At 45.1% G+C, this 21,818-nt stretch overlaps 1 protein-coding gene across 1 annotated transcript in view; it reads left to right on the top strand.

The window, feature by feature from the left end:
* The window catches only part of pebp4 (phosphatidylethanolamine binding protein 4), a 70,037-nt gene that overhangs the window by 494 nt on the left and 47,725 nt on the right, over positions 1–21,818 (top strand). Inside the window, exon 3 of the mRNA XM_076990308.1 lies at positions 286–412. Within this exon, the coding sequence (XP_076846423.1) occupies positions 286–412 (127 nt within the window). The remainder of the gene's footprint in view (positions 1–285; positions 413–21,818) is intronic.

Below are 21,818 nucleotides of genomic sequence, written 5' to 3'. Positions count from 1 at the left end.
TGTAGGGTTCCCTCACAGAACTGAGTCACGGATGCTAGCAGGTCCCACTCAAAACCCACTCAACATACTGACCAATTCCCGAGCCCAGTAACTCCACTTTCAGACTGTGGACTCTGACAGAAAGTCCTCTGCTACCACTGCCATATGGTTTTAGTATTGTAGCCCTTCACATACACACAAATGACAGCTGGCCAAAATGTGTCGAGCGGCATGGCAGCGCTGGTCGGAGATCAGTCTTCACGCGTCTTACAGTGATGTCTATAAGTGATTTTTTTTGTCTTTTAGAGGAGGGTTAGAGCTACGTTATCCTGATCTGGACATAAATGACTGCATGGTTGTCCCTAAGGAGTTCAGAGAGAGGATCAGTAGGGACTGGGGAGCCCCTGAGGTGCAGCTGGCCAGCGCTGACCAGGTAAGACCAGTCAGGTCCAGATGTTGACGCTGGCACGAGCTCTGCGTGGGGCTCTGATTTACCTGCTTGGACTTTGAGATTGTGACTGAATATGTCTCAAACACGGAAATCTCTATAAACAAGTAAAAATACTTTGTTTTAAACTGTTTTTTTTTTTATAAGCATGTTTAAAAAAATTAAATGAGGAATTTGTTCCCTGTTATATCATAATCTGTCCAGAAGGTGGCACAAGAGCTCCATTACTTGGACACATGAACCCTTCACCTCAGCGGGGCATACGGCGCATGTTTTCAGCTTGTGTTAAATTCTGTCACATAAAACAAGACCTGGTCCTTGTAATGCCATTGCAATTTAAATTTTACTCATTGTGATTCCTTTAAGAGGTTAATTAAAAATTCTGGCTATTGCAGGTATTTTTGTGGATATATCTGATCCATCCTGTAATTTTGGCCAATATTATGACATTTTTAATCATGATTTTTGAAAGTTATTCAATCTAAATAACAATATACTTTAACATCTTACACATTTGAGCAGTGATGGTGCATTTGGGTTTTTTATATTCTACTGAAATGTGTAAAGATTATTTAGAAGGCTCAAAGGCATGAGGAATAATATGGAATTCCTGCTTGCAAACCTTGATAAGATGGTCATTCTAAAACTAGGTGCAATATATCGTTTTTCTCCAACCTCGATCGATTCAGTCATTTTTATTTGGGATCACTAAGGTGTGTTTGAAGATGGTTTTGGCAGGTCTTGGATCAGTGAACAGGTCACAGCTCATTAAAATCTAAATGGGGAAGGGTAACAGCTTTAAGTGCTTCGAGTCACACTGTTGTTAATTATTAGGTTCGTTTTCCCAGTCATGCGGAAAATGGTTGCCCATGTCCAAGTGGCTACTGGGTTCTGCGCTGTGGGTCTGAGGTGTGTCAGGACGGCGGCGTCCCACAGGGAGGACGGAGCGGAGGTGGAGCAGCCGAGCGCACACACACACACACACACACACACACACACACACACACACACACACACACACACACACACACACACACACACACTTGCCTCTAGTGGCAACATTTAGCAGCGTAACACAATGCCTTTAAACAGAAGGAAAATAAACAGAAAAAAAATCTTTCTCTAAAGGGTTTAGTTTGATCTCGTTATCATGTTTGAACCTTATACATACAAATTCATTTTTAAAACACGAGAGTGAGATCTACGAGGATAATGTAGCCAGGTGATCTAGCTAGCCCCTCTACCACGAGGTACAGTTGTCAAAAAACTGAACGTAGAAGGTCTAGAGTCAGCAGGTCTAGAGTCAGCAGGTCTAGAGTCAGCAGGTCTAGAGTCAGCAGGTCTAGTGTGGGCTACTTCTTCTGCTTGTCTGATCATCACTCTTGCAGGTTCACGTGTTTGCGCCATTCCTTATGCCTTAGTGTTCAAACAGAGCAATCTGGGGGGAAAAAAAACACATATTTCAAGTTGTGCAATATTTAAAGGCCTAGTAATGGTTGACAGAAGTTATTGTAGAACTCTTATCGAACTGTAGAAGAATTTTACTATTTAAAGGTTCAACCAATCAGCTTTTTCACATTAGTGATGGAGCGTAAGTGAACTGAGGGCGAACTGCTTGATCAGCAGGACCTCCACTGACCCTGCACACGTCACAAACGCTAATGGCTAACATCACAAACGCTAATGGCTAACATCACAAACGCTAATGGCCGTCTCTCCTCACTCAGACGCTCCAGCACACTTCAGTCTGAGGTGCCGCTACACGCCGTTCTACACGGTAGAATCACTGTAGTAAACTAAAAATGAGAAGTATGAACCCCTAGTGGTGCACAGCAGCAAAGTGCCACACGGTACCTATAAATTGAAACTAAAATTGAAAGCCATTTCAGTTTTAGAAGCTAGTTTATAAATTCCATAGCTAAGCACTCTGGCTTGAGGATGATTTATTGCTCTAATGTCTCGGAAAGCCCAATTGATGTATGGTCGTATTATCTGTTATGCTGTCCTACATGATTCTCTTTTATTGCTGGACTTGGTGTCAGACAGCAAAACAGATTACACGTTAGATTAAATCAATACCAACTTTATTTACCAGGCTTTGAAACCCGATTGGCTCCCTGTGTCCCTCCTCTTCTGTCTGACTCTTATGAAAACATACGGTAGCTGGTGGACTGCTGCAAGACTGCAAGTGAGGTTTGCAGTCGGAATGTGGCCCTCGTCAGTCTGCGGTAGGTTTCCCTCCTCTCTCTCTTTCTCTCTTTCTGAGTCTCTTTATCTCTTTCTGAGTCTCTCTCTCTCTGAGTCTCTCTTTCTGAGTCTCTCTCTTTCTGAGTCTCTCTCTCTCTCTCTGAGTCTCTCTCTCTCTCTCTGAGTCTCTCTCTCTCTCTCTCTCTGAGTCTCTCTCTCTCTCTGAGTCTCTCTCTCTCTCTCTGAGTCTCTCTCTCTCTCTCTCTCTCTCTCTCTCTCTCTCTCTCTCTCTCTCTCTCTGAGTCTCTCTCTTTCTGGGTCTCTCTTTTCTTCCTCTTTCCGTCTCCCCGTTGTTCATCTTTTTCAGTCCACCACCCTCTCGACCCTTCCGACCGGCACTTGATCACTACGGAAACGAGAGGCCAAGCGAAGTGCAGTGGTCACTGGCTGTGGCGTTGCCCCCATGGCGACACCCACCTCATTACCCTGCAGAAAGCATGCTGGGTAATTGAAACGGAGCGGAACGGGCAGCGGTCCAGCGTGTCCGCCTCTCGATGGGCTTTCATTACCCAAAACAAAAGCGAAGGGCCATACTAAACAACAGATTTCCCTCTCAGCTCTTGAAGTAATGGCTGAACCCACCACATGACATGAACTTGAGTTTCACTTGATTTTCTCAGAGGGCTCTTATGATATTACGATGCGCTTGGAAACAGTGATGGTGTCATCAAAGTAACGAGCTTCACTGTACATTCCGCATGCCTCTCCATTACTGTATATCAGCTCTAATCCGCGTGATATTTTTTAAAGGCAAAAGGATGAAATTGCGTTAACGTCCACACATGATGTACAGGTTCACGAATGTTGAATTCTGAGATCCTAATCGTCGCATGCGTTTATCAGTTCATTATTGCCTGGGTGTGCCGTGTGTGCTACTGCTCGCCCCGGTACGTGTGGGGTTCTGGCTGGGCTCAGGTGTGCGGGAGTGGAGGGGAGTTGGACTCGGGTGCAGGAGACCATCCTGCTGACTGTCCCCACATGCACCACATCAAACGTTCCTCACCATTCCTGTCCGATTTCTCTTGGGTTGCTTTAACGAAGCCAGGGACAGTTTGGTTACAGTGAGAAGACAAACTGTGGTTTGGAAGTTTGAGGAATGCTTACAGATCTGGCATGGGTTTGGTGAGGAAGTCGGCTCCTTCTTTGAAATTAACTAAAGTATCATACTCGGTCCAAAATAGAAGATCTATCCGAAGCAAATGCTTCTTCTAAGCGGCGGTAGCAGGTGTTATCTCTGTGATGGGCTGGAGTCCTGGGATTAACAGTGGCGGCCGACTGGGCTCACACTGGGAAGAAATACCTGGCTGAATTTCACTCTTCTAATTATTGAAATGTGAAGACGGTGATAGAAAAGAGACGGAGCAGCTCAGGACAGTAAGGTCACGTCTCACGGTGGAGTTTTGACAGCAGAGGTGGAGCTAGCGTGTTCCTGGAGTTACCGGGATCTTGACTCGAGTCTGAGATTACCTGGTAACAGTTTATTTGACAGGATGTCTTTATGGCTAATACGCTCAGCGAGAACACGGTAGGATAATACTGTAAAAGAAAAACACTTCTGAATCTCAAACAATTCGGATTGACTAAGTGCATTCAGTATGTTTGTGCATACCTATGTTATTTCTAGACACTGGAGACCATTATTAATGGCTCCATGGTTACAGTACTCTTTCCCATCATTTGCTGAAAGAATTTTAGCATAATATATAATTAGGCAAAAACTTGACAGAATAAGTGTTTTGGCTGGACTGGATGTAAAAAAAAAAAAAAATGGATCAGATTCTTGCAGGAAATTCATTTCCCATTCAGCCGAAGGTGCTGGAGTGCAGTTTGTGAGCATCGCAGCGCCATTACACACGTGTTCGTCACCGCTATACTGTTACTTAGAAGTTAACGACAGTCTTAACTACACCTCAGAATTAATGAGGCACTCCAGCAGTAAAAGGTAAAAAAGCAATTGTAAGTCAGAAATCCACAATCCTCCATTTAACGATTGTCAAGCAAATGGGTAGTTGTATATTCTCTGTAAGGAACGGTTCATGCCCATTTTTTTTAGCTTGTTTCTAGAATATTCTTTTATTTCCGTTGCATAACATTTTGTGCAGCCGGTGTAGGTTATTCATATAATGGCTCATTTTGCTTCATGTGTTTTGTGCGTGTAAAACGTAGTTCTTTGCCAAAAATGTCAACTATTCTTTAACATTTTGTCATATCCGAGTGGAAATTCTACTCGGCGAGCCTTTTAAATATCTCTAGCATTTGGCATTTTATCACCTCCTGTCTCTGTCGTGGCATTTAGCTCTTGATCCGTAACTTCTGAAAAGTGTTGGTAAACCGATTCGTAGAAGCCCCTTCCATTGGGTAGTGTGAACTATCGCAGGTTCAGTTGTATGCCAGAAAAGACAATAGTAAATTACATGTGTGTGGAATTCTGAACAGGCTGGATAATGCGTTAAATCCCTGTTAAAATCTCATGGTTTGTCTCTTGCAATGATACCACATGTTCTCAGTTTGGAGAACAGATAATTGGCAGCATACTGTGTACCAACACTTGTGGTGTTCCGCTAGTGCCATGTTTCAGATCCTCAAATATCTTTGACGCATGAGAATAATAAAATAAAAAAAAAAAAACAACTTTTGTCACTTGCCTGTTTGTTTTTCACATTGGATATATGGACATTTCGAGGGATTTTTTTGTGTGTGTTCAAATTGTTGACAAGCATATGTAAAGGATTTTTTAGTGCGGTAAGAGGCACCAACGCTGGTGACTAATGGTGTGTCCCACGAACATTTGTGGTCAGCAAGTGGGAAGAGAGCCGAAAGCGTGCGCAGGAAGAAATGTCCACGAAACGGGTTTAGCCGACAGCTTTGGCATGCATCTTCCTCGCTTCAGATCAGGAGAAGAGCAGATGATGGTTTCCTAACAATAGAGCCTCTCTCTGTCTTCCAGCCTGCCTGTCTGTGTGTCTGTCTGTCTCCCTGACCTCTGTGAAAGTTGCAACGAGCATTGTAGCAGTTCTGTCTACTCTGGGCTCACCCGTGTGGCTCTGCGGCGTTCTGCCGACCCGTCGAGGGCGAGCAGCACCTGGGGAGATGTACAGGAGGACGCGTGTGTAACAGAATGTGACCGCACGCAGAGCTGAAGCTCGACAACACAGAAGAAATGTGTGTTTACTGCTGGTGCCCACTGTCACCTTACATCTCGCGGAGAATTCACAGCCTTTTGACTCGCCGACGTGAATCATACAGAGACCGGCACTTCCTCACAGGATTTTAGTGTTTGTAATTAGCCTTGAGAATTTGTTGTTCTGTGTATATTTGTATAGCCATATTGATTTGACTTTGTTTGTTTGGTTTTTCTTTTCTTTATTCTTTTATGTGTATAATCAAAGCAACACGGACTAGCTCCGGCCTTAAAGCCATAATAATAATAATAATAATAATAATAATAATGTAAATAAGACCTTAAAGTAGGCTTTCTGATGAACATATTCCAGCTTGGATCAGGACCTGAATACTTGAATAGTGTCTGATTTTGAACCCTGCTAGAACACACACTTCTTATCCAACCATGGTCAGACTGCCTTTGTTCACCACTAAAGCCTGTGAGAATGAAGGTGTGTTTGTAATATGTCGTAATTAACTGACACACGGATGAGCCAGTTCCCAGGAACCATCCATAGGTACGAGCAGAGGAACAGGACTGGATCTAGATAAAGCAACTTCTCAAATAGGCAACGGACTGCAACTGCGATACGTTTAGCAAAATAACATAATAGCATTAAAGACCAGTTTGATGTGCCATATTTTGAACCAAGTAATTGTTGGATCATTCGATACTGATCTAAAAACATGTCTGACATTGGTCAGGGTGTCTAGGCACATAATGAAATATGTGTTGTGTCATGTTATAAAAACGGTCTGGATTGGTTAATATTTGGGGAATGTATTGATGCTTGGATCCTCACTTCATCACGAGTGTAAAGGGCCATTCAACTTCATTTTAACAACTGGTTTTAAGATGGAGTCTGTTTCACTGCATCCAAAAGCTACTGGCTAGCCTGTTGTCAATTATCCCAGCATCCACAGTGAGTTGTTTATTATGACAAACGCAGACTCGCAGGATGTATGATATGGAGCTGTGATTGATGGTACAAATGAGTTCGTGTTGAAAGCATGGCTTGAACACGCCAGCTTTAGAAGTGTCAGAACTTGAGAGCTCTGAGCTGTTTTTCTGTAACGTCTCATCCTCTGCTGTTCTGGTTGATCGTGCCGTACAACATGACGCTGCCTTTACGTGAAATCATGTTACGTTTTTGGGCGCCATTCCCTCAGGGCTGTTGGAAGAACTCCTGTGGTTCCGAGTTTTCCGAAAAAAACCTCGGCGGTTCAAGCAGGAAGTTCTGTTCTATGGGGAGCTTGGGAGAGATGAGTTTTTAAACCTCGTTACCATGATTAGAACCGCCTGGATGTGATCTCCTCAGATCTCCTCAGATCTCCTCAGCATGCTTACTTGTGCTGAGAAGAACTGCTCCCCCTCCATCCTTTCTAGCTCAAGCTTGTTTCTCTCTCTCTCTCTCTCTCTGTGAATGATTTTGTATGCTCTGCTTAAACCTGTGTGGGGGCGTATGAAGAGCAGATTTGAATGCGAAGACCCCCCCCCCCCAACAACCCCCCCCCTCCCTTTTTTTTTTTCTTTTCCGATTTGGTGAATCTCCGCATTCTTTTCTCTCTCTTTTCTTCGCCCGCACTGCCTGTGATGACGACTGGGGCAGCATCTTCATCACCAAGCCTGGCAGTGCCCACGGCTGCTAGTCGTCTCTGAGCAGTGCTGCCCGCTCACCCACGCCAGTCTTGGCAGTGGCGCGGCGTAGCGTCGTGCTATGTGCCATCCGAGGGTGGGGTTCCTTTTTCCGGAAGACCCTGCGTGTCTTTCCCAGGGAAAGCCCACACGTCCACCCATGCAGGATTCCTGAAGGGTCTTTTACTGTCGGTCCTCCTGAAACAATAGAGGAAGAAAGGGGGGGATTTGAGGAGAAGGATCGGAGGTTGTTTGATATTCTTTTTCTTCTGGGGGGGGGGCCTGTCGTCGATTTGTCTCTCCTTGTGGTGGTGGTGGTCTTTGGGTTGAAGCACCAGAACGGTCTTTAGCGTAAACAGGGGAAATGCGTGATTAAGCAGGAGAGGTCGGGACAGGGGACGTCCAGACCCGCATATCTAGAGGCCTGAAGATATTTCTGAGCCAAGCCGCGAGGGCTGCGTTTCAGCTGCAGAGATCCGGCTTGTGAATGAAGTAAGTTATGTGACGTCTGTCTAATAGTAAATCTGCTGTCAGTGGGCGGGTGTTTTTCCCACATGAAGGATTACAGGAGCTCATTTAGGAGAGAGTCATAGATTCTGCCTTTCTCCCACTGATGTCCCTGTTTGTCATGACTGTGTAATGCTCACCCTGTGTCCCATTTCTTCAGGCATTGTTACCCCCCCCCCCCCCCCCCCCCACCCCGTGTTTGAACCTGCTGGGTCTTGCTACAGCACTTGCGATAGGTCCATCATTGATTATGAATATTGTTGGTTGATTGGAGAGAAGCCACAAAAGGCTGGTTTCCAAACGCACGTGCTGTGTGTGGACACAGCGCAGCTGTAGGTACATGAAGATGTGAACGCCAAGATTCTCCTGCAGGTTGTTCCTTGTGGAAATGGACTCGTCTGTCCAAATGCGGTCCACTCCCGCCGAAGCCCACCAATCCAGCTCCACGTGCACTCATCAGCAGACCGTGAACCACTCTGAGGGGCCAGTGACCTTTGAACTTCTGCCCTCCATCAGCAATTGCCCTTTCCTACCTCTCCTTTCAGAGTGCCGACCTCTTCTACGTGCTCACTGGTGCTTGTCCTCTGTCTCCCGTCTCCTCTGTCTCCTGTCTCTCCTCTCTTCTGTCTCCTCTCTTCTGTCTCCTGTCTCTCCTCTCTTCTGTCTCCTCTATCTCTCATCACCCGTCTCCTCTGTCTCCCCTCTCTACTGTCTCCTGTCTCCCCTGTCTCGTCCTCTTTCTGTATCTCTATATCTCCTCCTTTGTGTCTCTTTTGTGTGGAAACATATTTAACTTGATCTCACCATCCGCACCAGATGTATAAAAGTTGAAAGATGAGATGTTGAGTCTTGGTGTGATTTTTCTATCATCGAGTCTGTTTCACTGATTAGTTCTACCTGTGGACTGATGCCAATTAACAAACCCAATTAACAAACCACCCAATTAACAAACCCATACAGCCAGAGCAAAATCCGGGGGAAGATTTCCAGACTGCTGTCTGGACCTAAAACATTAATTGTTCTGGTAAACACACACACACACACACACACACACACACACACACTTCTTGAATGCATTCAAATATAATGTGCAAAGGTATGATGTGGAAAGTGTGGAGGATGGTTCAACAAAGCTGTGCCTGCCGCTGATGAAAGGACACCAGGGTTCATCCGGTTCTGTGTTTCAGACGTTTACGAAGGGTGTTGTGGAACCACCACACTAAAACGCCTGTTGATGGAAAAGAAAAAAAATCTCACTTAAAAAACAACAATCTCAATTGTATATCATTTCCAAAAATCCTGTCAGATTGTGGTGGACTATTTCGTTAGCATCACCAGCTTGTCAACGGCATGCAAGGATGACAGTTGGTAAGGCCAGCTTGAAGAAGAAAATGCTACAAGGGTTTTGTTTGATATTTTGTTTGCAACACACTTTATTAGACATTGTCTGTAACCTTAAGACATCTCCACAATGCCTCCCTTCCCCCTGCAGTGTAAACTGCCCATTGTTTCTTGTTCGATTCTGAAATGCTTTAATGTCTTTCTTTGTTGTTTCTCGTGTTTGGCTGCATTCACAGTGGCCATGTTGTCGGGCTAAAGGGGAGCGATGTCCTGTTTTTATTAGACGGGGAGTCGTGTGGAGCAGGCCGACATTGTGTACCGGACCAACCAAATATGTGAACCTCAGTCCAACAGACTTTGTACATGGTTGAACTGAGACTACATAACCAGAGTTATTTTATAGTTGGTGAGTGCCATGATAATTACAATTCTGACAGGCTCTGGTACACATATCTGCATTTTGTGGACTAATTAAATGAATCATAGGCGAATGGACTTGTAGGGGGTAGACGTGGTGGCTGATTTGATTGCTTGGGCATGACTGAACTGAAACACGAAGGTAGCTGGTAGCTTCTGTGCACACGCATCATAGATAAAAGCGAAAGAACAGCTATTAGTTTTAATTATTGAGGTTTGTTTCATGTTTATTTAATGTATTATAATTTTGTGTTCCTCAAGGAAATTGCACACAACTGCACTCCTGGCTCAGTTTAATTACTGCTTCCGATTTTTTTGTATCGCCAGAAGGAAACCATTGTACGCAAAACAAGAAAGTGTTGCACGCACATTCAAGCAATCATGACATTTATCATGGTATGAACTCTGTTCGGTAACACAGTTTGCGAGCTATGTGAAGAATGTATGTGTGCCCACTCACTTCAGAGCCTGTATGTGCTTGATCCACGTCGTGTGGATACTTCCGGCACACTGATGACTATGATTTCCTCTATAACAACTCAATGAAATTTGAACCTAAAGCCATTCTAATATCTATCTAATGTACTTTCACTTGGTTATCAGAAGAAAATGACGCTGCTGTCAGTGAAACAGGAACACGGCGACCGCAGGAAGGCTCCGGCCTGCTCTTAGTCTCCGTGATCTCTGACTGTCAACAACGTCGTAGACCTCATCACAGCGATCACAGCCGCCGCGGGTCTTCCCGCACATCGACGTCGCAGGATGTTTCGAAGTTCACCGAGGCAATATTGCGTTCATGCAGAAATCTGCCTTTGCTACCGTGGATGTGAGGATAAACATACAGAAATTAAATTTCTATTTATACGAGACCTGGAAACTGTCGAGCGCTTGCCGGAGAATTGCTTCAGAGCCGAGCGTCGGGAGCCAGGCTCAAACAGCCTAAGTAATTAACACTTGCGTTAACTGGAGATGATGGCTCATATCTGGCAGAACTGTTGCTGAAACGAGGACAAAATGTCACTCGGCTTCAAGCTGTTTGGGGGGTTCTGCCCAATCCCGGTTTAAAAGAGTTTTCCTGCTTCCATAGGCGAGCGTGCCTTAGAAGTGGCGCCGTCTCTTAACGCGAGTTGGCTGATATTGGCGTGCCATCATCTCCCCGGGTCTTTGTCTGAGTGGATGCCTCTGTTGTCTGAAAACTGACATTTCACTCTGACACTTCGATACCATGCCTGCTGTGAAACGATATCGCCATTTAAAGATGTCGTTTGACATCAGAATATCGGTAACGGGGTTATTAAGCGTTGCCGCGTCTCGTTTTAGCCGGGAAAGGTTATGACAGCTTGAGTGAGTTGTGGCGTGTTTTGAGTGGATCAGCGTTTTCCAGAGGCGACGCTTCTGTGCTGTTCCTCCGGTCCATTTCACTCACCTGCCTTAACACGAGCCCGGAGACACTTCCTGCCAGTTCTGGAAGTCTCTCTGGATCTCTGTGCCATCGTAATTTTTGTGGTCCTGGCAATGATATTGTTATTCTCCATAAACGAGAGTGGGGGGCAGTAGGAAGTGATCACAAAGAGAGATTTGGCAGAGTAACAGTACTGTGGGTGCAGATTCTGACAGGACAATATGTTTTAATTAGCCATGTGTAATCTTATTGCTAAAACACATTATTTATCAGCGTCCAAATAGGAGAGATTTCAGTCAGTCCATGCTGATGTGAAAGGTTCCCTTGGCTATATTTCTCAACACTGTGTTTCTCTGCTAATGAGAATAAAGAAATTGCTGTTTTTTTTTATAGCTTATCTTTTTGCACAACTTTTGACACTGTTAAAACGTGGATTGTTTGAGTAAAGCGTACATTTCTTTTTCAGTCTACGTGATTTTTACAATCCCTGCTGCCGTGTTTACCAGTGGAACGCTTTCAAGAAACGGCTGTTGAATGAGACAACAGGTCGTCTGTCTGCGGCTCAGCGTCAACAAGTAACTTGGACACGGGCTCAGACGTTACTGTTAAACTCGTCATGTTCGCCTTCGACTGTGGCGGAGACGTGCGAGTGTCGGTGCTCCGCGCTGTCACTAACTCCACCTGATCTGGGTAGCTTTGTCCCCCAAAGAGAATGTGGTCCCCGATAAGACGGAGCAGTCATCGTGTCCTTGTCATCCCTCTGATCCTGCAAAGCGTTGGGAAGGTTATGCAAATCACCCGGTAATCCCTTCCTGTTCTGTTCCATTTCTCTCTTGCGTCTTATTACACACTTGCGCGTTTGCACCACGACATCACCGCATCGCTGTACCCCCCCCCCCCCCCCCCACCCCACCCCCCAACAGCCGCCATTACCAACCGCTGGTGCAGAGTTTTACCAAACAAATCTTAGGTTGAGACTTACTGGGTGGACCACTGTTCTCCTCACCTAAGATCTTTTCATAAAAAAAGCATTTATTAATTTAATCATGCGGTCATGAATCAATTGCACAACTTTGTACATTATAGGAGCCAGGAATGGAGGGTGTTGTAGGATTTACACACAAACACGTGTAGCCAGTTTGGGATGAAGTTATTCAGAGCTCGTCACCTGAGAGGTTGCTTAGCCAAAGCTGAAGAAGACAAGCAAACCTAATTGGGGACTGCAGGGTGAGCGCAGCGGATTGTGACCTGTGTGTGATGGTTGCTTTTCTGTTGTCCTAAGGCTCGGCGTTCAAAGACACAAGTGGGATGGTCTTACATCCAAGAAGCTTAAAATGCGAAATCTCGAATAAGCCCAATTTCTCTCAGCCAATCTCGGGGTGGTTCAGTGGGTTTGTGTTGATCGTCCCAAACTGACTCACGTAGAAACGTCCCCTCCCCTCACCAAAACAAAACACACTAAAGGGTTATGTGGCTTAAAAAAACAAACAAAAAAAAACATATCTAGACATTTATCCAGTTTAATCTTCTTAACATATTAAAGTCATTTGCATTAGCCTGAAGTGAGTGAGGTGCTTTGCTGTCGTCGTCGTCCCCCCCCCCCCCACACACACACACAATGCACGAGGACGTGGGACGAACGCCATGTGGACATTCCGTGTCTGTGACGAGAGGACAAGTGAGCAGAAGATCGGTGTACATTGCCGATGTTCAGCTCCCCCTGCTCCCGGATAAGAGGGGTTTGTTGTTGTTATTGTTTGGGGGGGGGGGGGGGGGGGCTGCTTCGCCTTTGAAGCTGCTCCCCAATGTGGCACTGTTGGCATGCACTTTCTGGTATTTCTCTAGGGTTGCAAAATGTAAACGTCTCCAACTTTCCAGGAATGTTGACACGGTTGGATTGACGCTGTGAAGTATTTTAGATTTTCATAGTTGCATGAGGGCCTTTATTTTTGATGATGTAGGGAAACGCTGTTCGATTCTAACAATCATTATATACATGTCTGTGGCTGCAGAAACCAACCACAGACCTGATAATTTAAATTTATTTTAATCTTTTTTGCGGAACTATATGAACATATTAATGTTTTGTTTGCTTTATGTGCAGTCACATGTTCATTCTTGAATTTTTTTAACGATGTGTTCCTAACTTTAATATTGAACTGATATCAATAATTAAAATATCATCAGCCATATTTTGTGTAGTACCCATTTTAGCTGCCTCTCTTGTACAATTAACAGACGTAACCTTATTGCAGACTTGGGTGCGATTCTTTTTAGACGTGCAGCCATTGAATGGCTGGATGACCTTTGCCCTCTCTATAGAACAGGAAGATGTTTAGTGATTTAAGGAGTGCAGCCAGTACAAATCTGCTGTCAGGGTGCGTAGGGCAGGCGGCAAAATGAAATGTGGACTGTTGGAACGACCCTGTCCTGTTCCACACTGCTGCCCGTCTGCGGCTGTGGTAGGTTCTCGTTCTTCAGCGCCGACCGTCACGTTCACTCAGCAGTGTGGGGACCCAGCACGGTCAGGAGACACAGCAGTGTGGGGACCCAGCACGGTCAGGAGACGCAGAATTCTCCTCCGATTCGCTTTTGTTTGTTTTTCTTTCGTCTTGCCAGATTACGCTGAAAGTTGCAGTAATTGTCTCATGTCTGATATTAGATGTGTCCACGCTCAGACAGATTTGCCCCCGACTCTTTGAACTCTGGCAGGAAAACTCCCCCATATGAAAACCGTTGTTTCAAAATAGGAAATGAGACCTCAGCCCTATACAGTTAATGCACACAGTGAGTCACACAGCGGCTCAGGCTGTACCGTGCTCTCATTAGTATGCACCAGCAGCATTATACAAATGTTTAGATTTTGCATTGAGCCTAGACTTCACTTTTATAATTACACCTTAAAATGAACCGCTGAACCTGCGTCTCACTAATGTGTCCTCCATATGGCCACTGTGGCGCATGCATTGTGCCGTGTGTAAATTGTTTATAAATACTTGAATAAATTTGTTGCACTTCATCACAGAAAAGGTTCCCTAAATAGACAAGAAACTGAGATTAATGGCAGGACCGTCCGACAGAAACAGATGATTTCATGCATCATCCAGTCTTTGAGAAATAATTTTTGGGTGTGTGACTGACTCTGAAAGTCAAATATGATTTTGTCTAAATGTAATGCATACACAAGATTCAATGGACGCCACGTTGAAATGCCAGTGACCTCAATAGGAGGTTGATTTCTGTAAGAGGTTGATTTGTAAGATCTGCTCAGCAAATGACACTCCAGAGAAGGACAAATCCATCAACCAGTTCTGTCTGCAGTAAATGAGGTGGTAGCAGAGGCTTGATGTTCATCTCTGCCATCTCTGTACATGCAAATTCACCAGTAAAGTTAGGAGTACATTACTTAATGAGAAGCCATACGGAGCCATAGATACAGAACACATGGGGCAGTTTGACCCTGGAGATTCATTACTTTACAGAACATCTTTAGTCATGTAGTCTTGTAGCCTGTCGAATCATTATCTGTACAGATGACATTGTAAAGACTGTAGGAGTTTATGCCTCATCAGAATATTTGAGATTTTCTCTAAGCTCAATATTTCGAGTTAGCAAGGCACTTTGTGTTGGGTGAAAATGCCAGCCAATAGGTATAATTTTTTATGCATACAGATACGTATAAATATATGTATTTTTATATATGTCAAAATTAAAATGAATGATGATCATCACAATCATCATAATTTTTTGTTCATTATAGCATTTCAGTGACATTAAAAATCATATATCCTGGTTTGTAAGACCAAACAATCCCACATGCAGTAATGGCTTCTAGTCTATCACCCACAGTGAGCTGTGCTTCTAAAATATGAATATGTAAGTAAGGCCTGGTGTGAAATGTGTAAACCTCATAATATTCCCTCAGGCTTGTACTGATGTAGTCTTGACTGTGTGCATTTATAACACTATATATCTATGCCACTTTTTCAAAAATGCCCCCCCCCCCCCCAAAAAAAAAAAAATTCCTTAAAATTTTCTGGGAACATTTTGCGATTTCTGCCCTTAACGCAGTGGTACGAGCGTATTGGTGGAGGTGATTTTTATCCCCGAAGCCTTCCAGAGCGGCACACATTTTGAGCTGAAGAAGCAGAAGCAGAAGCTCTCAGCCAAGAACATCTTTAACTACGCTTCTGTTTCTTAATCTTGCTCCGTATTTCATTTCTTGATGTGCTCAAAACAAACTTCATCATCCAATGGTAATGCTTCATTTTGACACCACTTTAAACTGAAGAAACTGGCGTCAGCGGCGTATATGAAAGACACCTTTCCCTTCCTCCCCCCACCAACTCATCCTTCTCCTGCCAGAAACGCGGGAGCGCCGATTTGATAATTTTTGGCTTTTGTGTGGGTCTCTTTGTCCAAAGCTCAAGTCGCTTCAGGTCCCTCCTTGAGAGGCTGAGAGAGAGAGAGAGAGAGAGAGCGTCTCTGACTTGACAGTGGTGTGAGGGAGAAGAGAAAGATGACTTTCTGTGTGTGCAGGAATGTGGATTTCTTCCGTAAAATCCTAATTGTGCCTTGAAGGGCCGCTAGTATGTAGGGTATCTCGGCTCGGCTCGGCTCAACAGGATTTGTGCTCCTGCGTGTGTATGTGGAGCTGTTTTCTCTTTCAGCCCGAGACGCGGATGTAACCCTCTCACGGTGCCAGACGCCGAGTGCGGAATCCGCCGCCAGGCTCATCCCCTGCCCTCTGCCGTTTTCTGTGGAACATATTCAATCTCTGCTTTTAAAAAACACACATTTCTCCCTTATTCCCTAAGAAAAATGTCTGGGGTTATTGTCCCGTAACTTGCCTTGACAGACAAGCAGATCCCAGATGTTTCAGAGAATGCAGTGAGTTTATGGACCTCGGGCATTTACTGAGACCTTTAGAAGGAAACTAAGACATTAGAGAGCTACGAGAAATCTATGCGGTGGAATGAAAAAATGGTGGCTCTGCTAAAATAGAGGCTTGTTAGTTGAAATGTAGTCGGTGTCAATAAGTCATATCATTGACCTGAAGCTGTTGCATAGACCTCAGAAAGAAACCTTGGATGAGATTGAAAAGCAAACAGCCGATTTTTGCTATAGTAGCGCTTTAAGCTTCTGTAATGTATGGCCAACAGGTATGTGCTCCCATAGACAGTCCTACTGCAAAGGAACGCAGTGTTTTTGCCTATGTAAATCCTGCTTTAGCTGCTATCAGCCCGCTGCCAGCCAACTCTAAGGTCACCCGTGCACATGGCGAGTTGTGTGTGTGCGTGTGTTCGTGTGAATGTGTGCACACACACACACACACATATATATATATATATATATATATATATATATATATATATATATATATATATATAATCTCTGCAAGACCAGTATCTAAGCAATAACATGATAACATGTCCAAATGTATGTATGTAAGGACTCGTGTCATTATCCTGTAAATTCACGTGTGATTTCTATATGTATTGTATGACCTGGCCTTCATGGATCTGTATAACTTTAACCGCAGCGAATGCACACAGCAACAGTCGCCTTGAATCCACAGTAAGACGCGGAAAACGACCGAAGCCGTGGACGCTTCCGCCGTCTCTCCACGTACCCGACATGAGGAAGCGGTTCCAGAAGGATGTTCGGCCCGAGCGCGTGAGGACCTGCGGGTGGGGCAGAACCCAGACCGATGGGTGGGCGGTGGCCAACGGGCTTCCTGTCCCGTGGGCCGCAGCTTCGGGGCGTGGCCGTGTGCGTCAGGGTTGTTTGCGGTGTCTTTATCAGTGTGGTGGACAGAGAGTGTGTCTGGCTACAACGAAGAGGACAAACCCATAAAATCTGCACGTGCCCTGATAACACTACTGTGACATCATTACCGCCAGACCACACAATGATATAAGTGTGTGTGTGTGTGTGTGTGTGTATATATATATCCTCCTACCCAGTACTCCTCTTCCCACATCTTTTCTATAGCTTTCTCCACTGTGCTGTTTTTTTAATCTGTCCCTATTTTTATCGCTCTGTCTCCAACACACACACACACACCTATAGAGACACACACACACACACACTTGTATGTGCCTGTTTTACAGCATTTGTTCTGTGATAGAACACACTGATTTTGAGAACTCCTTTATGTTCTAATGCACTAATTGCCCACTGATATTGAAAATGGTGTGATGCGGTCCACACTCCTCTAAATAGTGTTCTCCTCTTCAGCCTCATAGGAAGCCGTGTTTCACAGGCTGGTATAAATGTATGCATTATATGTTCTGTGAGCTTCCATCTGTTCCCCCCTCGGTCTTGGCTGAGGCGAACTGTGAACGCCGGTGCCACTGCTGGTGTTTCTGACGTCTTGACTCAGGCCGGCTCTTAGCGAGACGCCGAGGGCTCCCTGACGCTAGCGCTCGGCGACCAGCAAGGTGCCGTTTGTCAGACGGGTGGGTTGGTGCGAGAGTCGCGCAGACTGCCTTCGTCTGCTCGACGGCGACGTCGCCGGGCGCCCGCCGGAACCTCAGCCACACGAGCGCACGCACGCGGGCGGGCCGAGCTCCCCGCAATCCGCCACCCGAGGGATGCGGAAGAATGCTGGAGTCATTCCAGCAAAAGAGAAACATTTTTCCCAAGCCTCAGAATAACTTCTCGCTATCCGTGGCCATTTTGGTCGCACTTTGAGATGTTGTAAGGTTTGCACTGCACTGCCGTAACTAGGCACACCAGGCCCTTTTAACCAGATCTATTTAACCAGATCTATTCAACCAGATCTATTCAACCAGATCTCTTTAACCAGATCTCTTTAACCAGATCTATTCAACCAGATCTATTCAACCAGATCTCTTTAACCAGATCTATTCAACCAGATCTCTTTAACCAGATCTCTTTAACCAGATCTATTCAACCAGATCTCTTTAACCAGATTAAATAAAAATAAAATAAAATAAATCCTTAAATCCCACTTATTTCCTAAAGGCCCCATGAACTGTATTCTGTGAGTCCATGGCTGAGTCTATCAATAACATTTTCATTTGGTCAGCATTGTCGGTGACTGGGCATATTTTTCTGTGTCCACCATGGTGTCTGTGTCATCTTCCCACACACGAGGGGACTGCAGAGAGGACAGAACCATGAATTCTTTTTTATGACACGCGCACGATCACGCGCCACCCTTCAGTAGCCATAATTAATGGTGCTGGAGGGTCTGGAGTGGAAGCTACGTGCTCGGCGCTGATACATGCAGTGCCTGTGAATTCTAGCGGTAGCTTTAGCGGCTCTGCTGGGCTAGCGGGAGAGGTGTCATAATCAGCTTGGGAGACTTTCTCTGCGCTCTGCAATCTGTGTGCTCAACACATGCTATTGGCTGCGTGCAGTCAACCCGTCTCTCTTTCTCTCGTATCTCTCCGCGTTGACCTGTTGTAGTAACCCAGGCCTACTTTAATGGGGTTTTTTTTTTCTTTATACGCGATCTATATGTGATTTGTGGATTTGTGGATCGTCGGTGTTGCTAATTGGACGCTGTTGACGATCGAATGTTTTGTGCCACTGAGGCGTTTCACCAGTTTTGGCGACGAGCTGTGGCGATCGGCACTGCGGCTGAGCGCATTGTTGGAGCAGATTTAAACGCCAAACACTCAGAAGTGGCGGCGCGTGCTTTTGGAACGAGCAGCCACGTGCAAACAGCAGCGTCTTTCCATGTCACACGTTCACACGCTAGCCTGCTAACACATTGCGACGAGGGAGAGGGACCCCGTCACCTTACCCCTCTTCCCTGTTACGTCCTCTGGGGCCACTTGGATATGGGTCAAATAGCTACATCACAGCTTTAGGGTTCCCGTCTGCAATGGCGAGCTTTGCTTTGACTAGCTTCACCCCGGGGGGTTGTTTTGTTAGGGTGAACAGGGTGAATCATGTGACGACAATAGTGGCGAAATCAAATTAATTCATCCTGTGGCAAACGCCGCCAGACAGCTAGCTGTAAATGTTTTGGTTAGGAACCAGCTAGCATCAGAGGAAGTCTTTTCCTAAATATATAATTCATTCATGGAACTAGATATGATTAAGTGATCAGTGGTAGAACAGCAGGCCTCTCTGTGTCAGCGAGTCATTAATTTCTGTGTTCAGAGTTGAAATACTAACAGATCTTTTGCTTTGCAATTGTTCCAGCACCAGTGGGGATTTCGAGACTGCTAGTCTTCTTGGGAGGCATGCATGGTGGTCCAGGATAGGTTAATTTCCCAAAGGAAAGTCATAATTACCGTGCGATTAGCATTTGTAAACCTCTGTGTTGTAGAGAAGCATGAGGTAAACTATAACGGTTATCCGAGTAAGAATTGTACAGTCCTACACTTGTACACTAACAAGCTAATACCCAGAAGTGAGATGCGAGTCTCTCTCACATAAGCGTGCGTAAGACTGTACACAGAGGGTAACTCAGAACGGCTGTAGAACAGAAGATGGAGACATTATTACAGTAGGCCTACATGTCACTACATACTGTACACCAAAGGTTTGGGGATGGTGTTGCCCCTTCACCACCTCTGATATTCCGAAGATCAAGAAGCTTGTTTTCTTTACAGGACTTCTTATGCCACAAGGAATTTCAGATGTTATTTAGTGATTTAACGCTGACTGCTGATTACTTGAGCTTAATTTTAACAACGTACTATGATCGTTTACATTATCGTATAAAATGCATATAAAAATGTGACGCCTACATTTTGACAGCACTAGGATTGTAAATGTGAATATACTGTACAAGACTCTATTCTACTCTCTATAACCCCATATTATCAAAAAACAAAAATTGTTGCCGTGGTAACCACATATAGCCGCCTGAAGTCAAACAAAATCCCATTTTCAATGTGTTTATATTTAGTTTATCCCTCTCAAGGGGGGCCGTATATCAGATGCTTTTCATAGACCTGCTTTAATTGTCTTTAGGCATTTTTTTTTACTGTGAAATTTAATCTTTCTTCATATTCTATTACTTTGAGAAAGTGGCAGAGGAATGGGCTGCTTTAATGCTCTGGTGTGTGTGTGTGTGTGTGTGTGTGTGTGTGTGTGTGTGTGTGTGTGTGTGTGTGTGTGTGTGTGTGTGTGTGAGTCCTTTACCACAGATACTTGGCAGTGTCCGTGCACTGACTGCTTGGCAGCGTGGAGGACTCGCATGCTTCTCAGGGAGTCTCTGTTCTCTTACATATATTATCTGCCGGTGTCGATCATTCGGCTCATCCAAGTCGTCGCGTCTCAATCTACCGCTGAAGTGCGCTCCATCTGTGCACTGCCTCTTTTTGTAACACGCTGCACAATGCCAGATTCATCCCATCACAATATTCGAGTGGTCTCGTCTTAAGTACAGCACAGCTCTTCCAGCTCCGAGCCAGCGGCGCCGGTCCTCACGTCGTTTGGGTCGTTTGTCTAGGTGATCTTTGAAGGACCCCTCGAAGTTGATGTGTGGTAGATTTATTTTTTAGATGTTATCCTGATGATGTTTGAGGAATGTACATGTGAGTGTGTGTGTGTGTGTGTGTGTGTGTGTGTGTGTGTGTGTGTGTGTGTGTGTGTGTGTGTGTGCATCAGTGTGTTGTGCCAGACATGCAGTAAAGGTCAATAATATCCTGAAGATATTTAGTCCCGTCTTGCACAGGGACCATGGGAGACATCTTAATAATGTGAACCTTGGCTACATAGCTTAAAGCAAAAGTTTAGATTAGGCATAGAACAATGCTAGTGCATTCATAACGTCTACAAACAAATAATAATGATACAAAAGTAACAATAATAATAAAGAACACTGGATGATATTGTGAATAAAATATGAAATATGAAATGGTGTGTTTTTTTTTTTTTTTGTATCAACCGATTTTGAATGTTTTGCAATCTGGAATGTCAGGAGTCTCGTGTGCACTAGTGCTGTGGAGGAACCAGGAGTCTTGTGTGCACTAGTGCTGTGTAGAGGAACCAGGAGTCTCGTGTGCACTAGTGCTGTGGAGGAACCAGGAGTCTTGTGTGCACTAGTGCTGTGTAGAGGAACCAGGAGTCTTGTGTGCACTAGTGCTGTGTAGAGGAACCAGGAGTCTTGTTTGCACTAGTGCTGTGTAGAGGAACCAGGAGTCTCGTGTGCACTAGTCCTGTGGAGGAACCAGGAGTCTTGTGTGCACTAGTGCTGTGTAGAGGAACCAGGAGTCTCATGTGCACTAGTGCTGTGTAGAGGAACCAGCAGTCTTGTTTGCACTAGTGCTGTGTAGAGGAACCAGGAATCTCATGTGCACTAGTGCTGTGTAGAGGAACCAGGAATCTCGTGTGCACTAGTGCTGTGGAGGAACCAGGAGTCTCGTGTGCACTAGTCCTGTGTAGAGGAACCAGGAGTCTCGTGTGCACTAGTGCTGTGTAGAGGAACCAGGAGTCTCGTGTGCACTAGTCCAGTGTAGAGGAACCAGGAGTCTTGTGTGCACTAGTGCTGTGTAGAGGAACCAGGAATCTCGTGTGCACTAGTCCTGTGTAGAGGAACCAGGAGTCTCGTGTGCACTAGTGCTGTGTAGAGGAACCAGGAGTCTCGTGTGCACTAGTGCTGTGTAGAGGATTGTGGGAGAACTGCTGGTTCACTTTAAAACCAGCTAGTCTGCTGTCTTTAGGCGTTACTGGTCTGTAAGCCTCTCACA

Source organism: Brachyhypopomus gauderio, unplaced genomic scaffold (genome assembly GCF_052324685.1).
Source record: "Brachyhypopomus gauderio isolate BG-103 unplaced genomic scaffold, BGAUD_0.2 sc74, whole genome shotgun sequence".
Lineage (NCBI taxonomy): Eukaryota > Metazoa > Chordata > Actinopteri > Gymnotiformes > Hypopomidae > Brachyhypopomus > Brachyhypopomus gauderio.
Note: the sequence above shows the minus strand (reverse complement) of the source record. Positions and strands in the feature narration are given on the sequence as shown.